The 10,108-nt window shown below is 47.3% G+C and overlaps 1 protein-coding gene across 1 annotated transcript in view; it reads right to left on the bottom strand.

Moving 5' to 3' along the window:
• Nucleotides 1–2,134: 2,134 nt before the first annotated feature.
• kxd1 (KxDL motif containing 1) overlaps nt 2,135–10,108 on the bottom strand; it is a 40,249-nt gene continuing 32,275 nt past the window's right edge. Inside the window, exon 5 of the mRNA XM_059638478.1 lies at nt 2,135–5,221. Coding sequence (XP_059494461.1) covers nt 4,980–5,221 — 242 coding nt within the window. The 3' untranslated portion in view covers nt 2,135–4,979. The remainder of the gene's footprint in view (nt 5,222–10,108) is intronic.

Genomic DNA, 10,108 nt, shown 5'->3' with positions numbered 1-10,108 from the left:
ACCATTGGGCTGCAGGGTTCCCAAGCGGAATATCAGTTGCTGTTCCTGCAACCTTCGGGTGGCATCATTGTGGCACTACAGGAGGCCCATGATGGACATGTCATCTAAAGAATGGGAGGGGGAGTGGAAATGGTTGGCGACTGGGAGGTGCAGTTGTCTGTTGCGAACTGAGCGGAGGTGTTCTGCAAAGCGGTCCCCAAGCCTCCGCTTGGTTTCCCCAATGTTGAGGAAGCCACACCGGGTACAGTGGATGCAGTATACCACATTGGCAGATGTGCAGGTGAACCTCTGCTTAATATGGAAAGTCATCTTGGGGCCTGGGATAGGGGTGAGGGAGGAGGTGTGGGGGCAAGTGTAGCATTTCCTGCAGTTGCAGGGGAAGGTGCCGGGTGTGGTGGGGTGGGAGGGCAGTGTGGAGCGAACAATGGAGTCACGGAGAGAGTGGTCTCTCCGGAAAGCAGACAAGGGTGGGGATGGAAAAACGTCTTGGGTGGTGGGGTCGGATTGTAGATGGCGGAAGTGTCGGAGGATGATGCGTTGTATCCGGAGGTTGGTGGGGTGGTGTGTGAGAACGAGGGGATCCTCTGGGGGCGGTTGTGGCGGGGGCAGGGTGTGAGGGATGTGTTGCGGGAAATACGGGAGACGTGGTCAAGGGCGTTCTCGACCACTGTGGGGGGATAGTTGCGGTCCTAGAAGAACTTGGACATCTGGGATGTGCGGGAGTGGAATGTCTTATCGTGGGAGCAGATGCGGCGGAGGCGGAGGAATTGGGAATAGGGGATGGAATTTTTGCAGGAGGGTGGGTGGGAGGAGGTGTATTCTAGGTAGCTGTGGGAGTTGGTGGGCTTGAAATGGACATCAGTTACAAGCTGGTTGCCTGAGATGGAGACTGAGAGACCCAGGAAGGTGAGGGATGTACTGGAGATGGCCCAGGTGAACTGAAGGTTGGGGTGGAAGGTGTTGGTGAAGTGGATGAACTGTTCGAGCTCCTCTTGGGAGCAAGAGGTGGCGCCGATACAGTCATCAATGTAACAGAGGAAGAGGTGGGGTTTGGGACCTGTGTAGGTGTGAAAGAGGGACTGTTCCACGTGACCTACAGAGGCAGGCATAGCTGGGGCCCATGCGGGTGCCCATGGCCACCCCCTTAGTCTGTAGGAAATGGGAGGAATCGAAAGAGAAGTTGTTGAGGGTGAGGACGAGTTCGGCTAGGCGGATGAGGGTGTCGGTGGAGGGGGACTGGTCGGTCCTGCGGGACAAGAAGAAGCGGAGGGCCTTGAGGCCATCTGCATGCGGAATACAGGCGTATAGGGACTGGACGTCCATGGTGAAAATGAGGTGTTGGGGGCCAGGGAATTGGAAGTCCTGGAGGAGGTGGAGGGCGTGGGTGGTGTCACGGACGTAGGTAGGGAGTTCCCGGACCAAAGGGGAGAAAATGGAGTCCAGATAGGGGAGATGAGTTTGGTGGGGCAGGAACAGGCTGAGACAATGGGTCAACCAGAGCAGGCAGGTTTGTGGATTTTGGGAAGGAGATAGAAACGGGCCGTGCGGGGTTGGGGAACAATGAGGTTAGAGGCTGTGGGTGGGAGGTCCCCTGAGGTGATGAGGTCATGAATGGTGTTGGAGGTGATGGTTTGGTGCTCGGGTGTGGGGTCATGATCAAGAGGGCAGTAGGTGGTGGTGTCGGAGAGTTGGCGTTTGGCCTCGGCAATGTAGAGGTCAGTGTGCCATACTACTACTGCGCCGCCCTTGTCTGCGGGTTTGATGGTGAGGTTAGCGTGGGAGCGGGGGGCTGCCCGTTCTGCAGGGGAGAGGTTGGAGTGGGTGAGCGGGGTGGAGAGGTTGGGGCGGTTAATGTCTCGACGGCAGTTAGAGACGAAGAGGTCGAGGGAAGGTAGGAGGCCTGGGGGTGGTGTCCAGGAGGAGGACTTGTGTTGGAAGCGGGTTAAGGGGTCAGTGGAGGGAGGGTTAGGTTCCCGGTTGAAGTAGGCGTGGAGGCGAAGGTGGCAGAAAAACTGTTCTATGTCCAACCGTGACTGGTATTCGTTGATGTGTGCTTGTAGGGGGACAAAGGTGAGCCCCTTACTAAGGACTGACCGTTCATCCTCAGTTAGTGGAAGTCTGGGGGAATGGTGAAAATGCGGCAGAGTTCAGTGTGGCTGTTCTGGGGGAATGGTGAAGATGCGGCAGGGTTCAGTGAGGCTGTTCTGGGGGAACGAAGTCCGTTTTTGTGATGAGAGATTGGGGTAATTTCTGTCTATATTTTCTGGACAGTAAAAGAAACAGAATTGTTCTCATTGAAGCAATAGGCACAGATCAAAGTTTTTTTCTGTTGTCTGTGGAATCAATACATAGGTTTTTTTCAGCAGGGGTGGAAGAAATTGGGCAAGGAGAAATGTTTTCATCTAATCTTTGTAAATCCCTATCCCAAAGGATTGTAGATGCTCCATCGTTAAATATACTTATGGCCAGGTCTTGAAGGTAGGGGGACTGGAAGGGAAAGTGGAATTGAATCCAAAGGTCAGCTTTGATGTATTGACGATTGGAGCAGGCTCATTAGGCTGAATGGTCCGCTCCTGCTCAGGATTCCTTATTCTACATTTTGCCTAAAGGTAGCTGCTTATGCAGCAAGAGGTTGAAATATGACAGAAGTAGTCAATTGGAACAGTGTTCCATTTAACGACAATTATCTCCGCAGTCAGTGTCTCAGCTTGAATCAGGTGATTCCTAACATCAGTGCCCTGATTAGGTTCAGGCTGAATTTTCAACATGATATACTCTCAATCCATAATTGTTTAAAGCTTTGGTAAAGATGTGTAGCTCAGGTTGTGGATGAGGTTGATGACTTGCTCGGTGAGCTGGCTCGTTTTTGTTTAGATGTTTTGTCACCATGCTAGGTGACATCATCATGGAGGCATGCGATTAAGCAATGTTATTTTACTCCGCTTGGAATTTATAAAGTCCAGTCTGCATGGTCCACTGATGATGTTACCTAGCATGATGATGAAATGTCTGAACAAAAACTACCCACCTTGGCGAGCAAGTCAACAACCTCATACTCTCCATCCTTTACTCAGTCCACCTCCTGCCATCTCCATCATATCATCTGTCTCAGCTCCAGGCGAAACCCCAGCTAATCAAAATTCAGACCAATCCCATTTACTCAACAGCCCTGTGCTCACTGACCTACACCACCTCCCAGGTCAACAACATTTCAAATTTTAAATTCTCAATTTCATGTTCAATACCCTCCAGGGTTTCCTCACTCATTAACTGTGAATTGTTCCAATCCCCAAACCTTCCAAAATCTTACCACTCCTCCAATTTTGGAACCTTGGGCATCTTTGAGATTTAAATTGCTGCACTGAAGTCAGTCATGGCTTCAGGTGCCTCGGCGACAAGCTGTGGAATTCCCTCCCTATTGCATTTCTGACATTTCCAACCACACTTCAGAAGTGCTTTATTGGCTGCAAGGAACTTATGGACACCTGTGGTTGTGCAAGCTGCTGTTTAAATGAGTCCTTGCTTTATCTTTCTTCCCTCCTTTAAGATACTCCAGTATAGGCAGCTCTTTGGCCGTGTTATTGGTGACCTGTCCTAACATCTACATGAATAAAAACCAAAAGAACTGTGGGTGTTGGAAATCAGGAACAAAAACAGAAATCAGCATGTCTGGCAGCATCTGTGGAGAGATATCAGTTAACATTTTGGGTCCAGTGACCCTCCCTCTGAACATCTCCATGGTTTAGTTTGTTTTGATAGCGGCTCATGTGAAGTGCTGGAGGATATGTCACTGCACTAAGGCATGATGTAATGCACTTTGTTCTAATCAAGTTATTGCATTGATAGATGCAAGCAGTCCAGCTTTGGGCTGAAAACAACTGGTGAGCCACTCTTCTTACAGATGATCCTGTGACGAGAAAGCAATGAAAACTATATTTCTTAATGACAGTGCCAGAAAACAAAGTAGTAATATAATTAACAAGCAGTAACGTAACAATAACGAGCAGCACTTTAACAATTGACAGTGTAAGCTTAACAACCAGCAACTTAACTTTAACGCTTCCCTTTGTGACAGGTAGAAGTGGGCAAGCTTAGAACCAAGATAATAAAACGTGAGGCTGGATGAACACAGCAGGCCAAGCAGCATCTCAGGAGCACAAAAGCTGACGTTTCAGGCCTAGACCCTTCATCATTAGAACCAAAGCAGAGTTAAGGAAACAGCTTGTGTGAACTCCCTATAGAGCTAGAATCCTGCGCACAGTCGGAGTTCAGCCTGGGAATAGTCTTCAGGCCCTGCTTTCCACGTTTCCACTCACACTGGCAGGAATGTACGCCTATTTGGGAGTATTGCCATTCCTGAGGATTATCACAATTATTCAGTTAATTATTGCCAACTCCTATTTCGTAAAGACTGCATTCAAATTACATGGCTGACCAGCTGCTCTGGTTGTGAACCTCAGCATCCCATCAGTAGATGCATCATTCCTCAAGCTAACATGCTGTGAGGTTTAAGCAGTAACCGGTTGATAAATTCTTGATGTCCTGGCTGTGAGTGTCTCCACAAATCAACAACGAACTATCCCACCTGACACTAGAACACACTTCAGCCATCAGCTGCAGTGCTGTTGACATTTTATTTTCTCACATTTTACATTTTTAACATAAATCCAACAAGTGCAAACCTACAGTCATACAGTGAACATGACTGTGTTTCGCTGTTAAACCCCTAGGATGACATAGTGAGTGGAGTCCACCAAAAATTTTGGGTAACAGTAATCCACTGTGCAATTAAAAAAACAAGAAAAACAGCAAACGTTTTAAGTTAGTTTGTGTTTCTTCAGGTATTGGCCTTGGTGTCCGCTCTAATACCAACAATAAGAGGTTTCATCCAAGAGCTTGTCCAGGTACTTGGGCCTGGTTTCCAGGCTGCTTTCACCCTCTCACTCTGAGGGGACCATTATCCAAGTGCAGTTTGAAGATTATTCTCCACCATCTTCTCTGACAGGCTGTTCTTGCCCATCAATCTGTCCCTGAATCGGCAGGGTGTCTGTGAGTCCCTGTGAGGCATCTTCCGAGTCCCCACTTGCTCCAGTGGACAGTAACGTTGGGCTGGTATTACTGGAGTCAGAACTCAACTCCAAAGTGGAGGACAGTGGTAATGAACCCTTCGGGATTGAATCAAAATCCTCATCGTCATCTGTAACCAGGGAATTGTAGGTACCTATCCCCCAAAAATAGAATCATGTATCAGTAAGATCTGGTCACATTTCAACCCTGCCACTAGACAGTTATTGCCCATCCAACTCTAACTCATCCTATTCTCACCCAAGTCACTCCTATCTCCATCTTGCAATGGCAACATTTACCTTACTTATCTCCCAACTTCCCTTCATATCCAACTTCATCATAGTTCTCAACAAGCCTGTCCTGTCCTCTCCTACTCACCTATCAGTAAACACGTTTGGGGTCAGGAAACATTCCCTGGCAAGTCCATGGGTGCTAACTCATACCCAACCATTCCATTGAACATTATCACATACAATGCTGCTCAAGTTCATCAGATACATCATAACCACGACATTTCACAGCCCATTGAATAAGCAGAGAGAATTCTTTCAGGCTGATATCTTTAGGCACTGTTTGCCTTTTCCTTCCTCTGGGTGATGTGTTGTTTCCTCCATGTCCCCAGTGATTCTCTACTTATTACAGGCATTCCTCAGGCAGTAGGTCATGTGCTGGCAACTTGCCCAGGATCACACTGACTCTTACAGCAGACTTTCAGCACAGAAACATGCCATTTTATCTAACTCGTCCATGCACCACCTATGTTCCACAGCACTCCTTTTCACCCTATCAGCATAGCTTTCTAGTCCTAATAAAATCATATAAATAGGGGCAGGCGTAGGCCAAAGAATGATCTTTCCTCTCAAAGGGTTGTTAGTGAGTAGTAGAAGCTGGCAAGAGAGCCGAGAATTATGGACATAACAGAAAAATTGTGTTAAGGCAATAACTAGATCATTCCTGATCTTATTAAATGATGGAAAAGGCTCAAGGGGCTGAATGGCCTAAACCTGCTCTTACGATTCAGCTTTCCAGCTCCCTCCTGATTTCAGTATTGATGTTACGTTCGCAGTTTTCTAATCATAGAATTCCTACAATGTGGAAACAGGCCCTTCACCCCATAAATCCATAATAGAGCCCCTCACAGCATTCCACCCCGACCCATCCCTCATAACCCACCTAATCTACAAATACCTGAACACGATGGGCAATTTAGCATGGCCAATCCACCTGCGTGCACATCTTTGGACTGTGGGAGGAAACCGGAGCACCCGGAGGAAAGCAGACACGAGAACGTGCAAACTCCACACAGACAGTCACCCGAGGGTGGAATTGAACTAGGGTCCCTGGTGCTGTGAGGCAGCAGTGCTCACCACTGAGACATCGCGCTGCCCCAAATCTCTCCCTTTTCACTTCTGCTATACCTGTGCTGCTTTGTTTGTCTGCCATTGATTTTTTCTTGAATTCCTTATTGATTTGTTGGCCATTCCTTGTTTGGACTTTTGTAGAAGTGGGAACTCTTTTCTCTACACCTAACCTATTACACTATTCCACAATTTAAAGAAAGCTGTCAGGTCACTCCTCGCCTACCTTTTCACTATAATCAGATCAATCTTTGTTGAGAAGTACATACTTGCAATTCTGGTCTTACTCTTGTGACTCTTTTTTACGCTTTTTCAAGTGCCCCTATTTTTTCTTGGATCGACCAGTCTGATATAACCAAGGTTCTCTATAAGTTTAATATAATTTTCTGCTTTCAATTGTATTCTTTTGTATTTTAAAAAATATGTTTTTATTGGGTCATGACACTACTTTTAATGATTCATAGCTTAGATCTGATTAGCAAGGGCACAGGAGCTACATTCACAGAAGAAATGAAGATAGGTAGGAAAATATGAGATAACAAAGTGTGGAGCTGGATGAACACAGCAGGCCAAGCAGCATCAGAGGAGCAGGAAAACTGATGTTTCGGGCCTAGACCCTTTTTCAGAAATGGGGGAGGGGAAGTAGGTTCTGAAATAAATAGGGAGGGCGGGGGAGGCAGATGGAAGATGGATAGAGGAGAAGATAGGTGGAGAGGAGACAGACAGGTCAAAGAGGCGGAAGTGGAGCCAGTAAAGGTGAGTGGAGGTGGGCAGTTAGGCTGGGGGTTGGTCAGTCCAGAAGGATAGACAGGTCAAGGAGGCGGGATGAGGTTGGTAGGTAGGAGATGGGGTTGGGGATTGAGGTGGGAGGAGGGGATAGGTGGGAGGAGAGACAGGTTAGGGAGGCGTGGGCAAGCTGGGCAGGTTTTGAGATGTGGTAGGGGGAGGGGAGATTTTGAAGCTGGCGAAGTCCACATTGATACCATTGGGCTGCAGGGTTCCCAAGCGGAATATGAAATGTTGTTCTTGCAACCTTCAGGTGGCATCATTATGGCACTGCAGGAGGCCCAGGATGGACATGTCATCGCAGGAATGGGAGGGGGAGCTGAAATGGTTCACGACTGGGAGGTGCAGTTGTTTACTGCGAACCAAGCGGAGGTGTTCTGCAAAGTGGTCCCTAAGACTCTGCTTGGTTTCCCCAATGTAGAGGAGGCCACAATGGGTACAGCGGATACAGTATACCACATTAGCAGATGTGCAGGTGAACACCTGCTTGATGTGCAAAGTCTTCTTGGAGCCTGGGATGGAGGTGAGGGGGGTGGTGAGGGGGCAAGTGTCATACTCCCTGCGGTTGCAGGGGAAAGTGCCTGGTGTGGTGGGGCTGGAGGGGAGTGTGGAGCAGACAAGGGAGTTACAGGGAGAGTGGTCCCTCTGGAAAGCAGATAAGGGTGGGGAGGGAAAAATGTCTTTGGTGGTGGGGTCGGATTGCAGATGGTGCAAGTGTTGGAGGATGATGCGTTGTATCCGGAAGTTGGTGGGGTGGTACGTGAGGACGAGGGGATTTCTGTTTTGGTTGTTACTGCGGGGAGGGGGTGTGAGGGATGAGTTGCAGCAAATGCAGGAGACACGGTTGAGGGCATCCTCAACCACTGTGGGGGGGATTTTGTGGTTCTTGAAAAACGAGGACATCTGAGATGCATGGAAGTGGAATGCCTCATCCTGGGAGCAGATGCAGTGGAGGCAAAGGAATTGTGAATAAGGGATGGAATTTTTGCAAGAAGGTGGGCGGGAAGAGGTGTATTCCAGGCAGCTGTGGGAGTTGGTGGGCTTGAAATGGATATTGGTTTCTAGGTGGTTGCCAGAGATGGAAGCAGAGAGGTCCAGGAAGGAGAGAGATGTATCAGAGATGGTCCAGGTGAACTTAAGGTTGGGGTGGAACGTATTGGTGAAGTGGATGAACTGTTCAAGCTCTTTATGGGAACATGAGGCGGCGCTGATACAATCATCAATGTAATGGAGGAAGAGGTGGGGTTTCGGGCCAGTGTAGGTACGAAAGAGGGATTGTTCCATGTAACCTACAAAGAGGCAGGAAAAGCTTGGGCCCATGCGGGTACCCATGGCCAAAAGGTAGGAAAATATGTTGTGGAGAAGACATAATGAATTTGCAGATAGATATAGATAGATAAAGCAAATTAGTAAAAGTCTCGCAGATGGAGTATAATATGAGAAAACATGAAATTGTTCACTTTGGCAAGAAGAAATAGAAATCTCTTAAATGGAGATTGAATTCTGAGGTGTAGAGGAGTTAGATGTTCTAGTGCATGAGTCACAAAAGGTTAGTGTGCAAGTACAGATTGGAATTGAGAAGATTAATGAGATACCCTCTTTTAGTACGACAGGAATTGAACATAAAACTAGAGATGCTACGTTTCAGTTATACAGAGTATTGGTGGGACCACATCTCAAACAATATGTACAGATTCAGTCTCCTTATTCAAGGAAGGATGTAAAATGCATTGGAGGTAGTTCAGAGAGAGTTTATGGCACCAATTGCTGCAATGGGTGTGTTGGCTTATGAGAATAAGTTGGGCAGGCTGGGCTTGTTTAGAAAAATGAGGGGAAATCTCACAGAAACTTATAGACTTCTAATAGGATCAGAAAGGGTAAATGCAGGAAAGATGTTTCCAATGACCAGAGAGTCCAGAACCAGGGGTCACAGTCTAAGGACACGAGGTAGGCCATTTAAGACTGAGACACAGAGAAATGTCTTTACCCGGACGGTAGTGACCCTGTGGAATTTTCTGCCGCAGAAATCAATTGAGGCCAAAACATTGAATGATTTCAAGAAGGGGTTAGATATAGCTCTAAGGGCTAAAGGGATCAAAGCCTGTGGGAAGAAAACAAGAATAAGGTACTGAGCTGGATAATCAGCTATGATCAAATTGAATGTGAAGCAGGCTTAAAAGGCCAAATGCCCTTTGAAGAGTGAGGCGTAACTTGACTGAAGTGTATAAGATCTCAAATAGTATGAACAAAGATAACATTTCCTCTCTCAGGCAGTCCAGAATTATGGGGCATGGTTTTAAAATTGGGGTTATCCTTTTAGGACACAGACGAAGCTTCTTCCCTCTCTCAGAGGGTCGAGCAACTTTGGAATTGTCTGCCTCAGAAGGTGATAGAGGTGAGATCATTAAATATTTTTTAAGGCAGAGGTGGGTAGATTCTGGTTGGGCAGGGCAATGAAAGGTTATCGGGGATAGAATGGAATGTGGAACTTTAAACACAAACAGATCAGCCAATATTTTAGTGAGTGGAGCAGCAGGCTTGAGGGGCTGAATGGTCTACTCCTGCTTCGAGCTCATACCATTGTATGTATCTGCAGTTCCCTGATTCCTGTTACTGTCTGCACCATTTAGGCTCCGAATGCCCAGGGGGTTTGGTGATTTCCTTTTTCTTCCTATGACAAGGTATAACCTCACACTTCTGTGTTGCAATTCATTTGCCAACTTGACACTGTTCCCCCGAATTAATGACAGGGTAGAGGTGTAAGGTGGAGAATTACAAATATTCACAACCGTCTAAATAGAACATTTAGAAACACAGAAACTTAGTGCAGAAGTTGGCTATTTGGCCCTTTGATCCTGCTTCACCTTCAGTAAGACATTGGCTGATCAGTTTGCGCT

This window comes from Stegostoma tigrinum, chromosome 30, assembly GCF_030684315.1.
Source record: "Stegostoma tigrinum isolate sSteTig4 chromosome 30, sSteTig4.hap1, whole genome shotgun sequence".
Taxonomy (NCBI): domain Eukaryota; kingdom Metazoa; phylum Chordata; class Chondrichthyes; order Orectolobiformes; family Stegostomatidae; genus Stegostoma; species Stegostoma tigrinum.
This window is presented reverse-complemented; position numbering and strand designations above follow the sequence as displayed.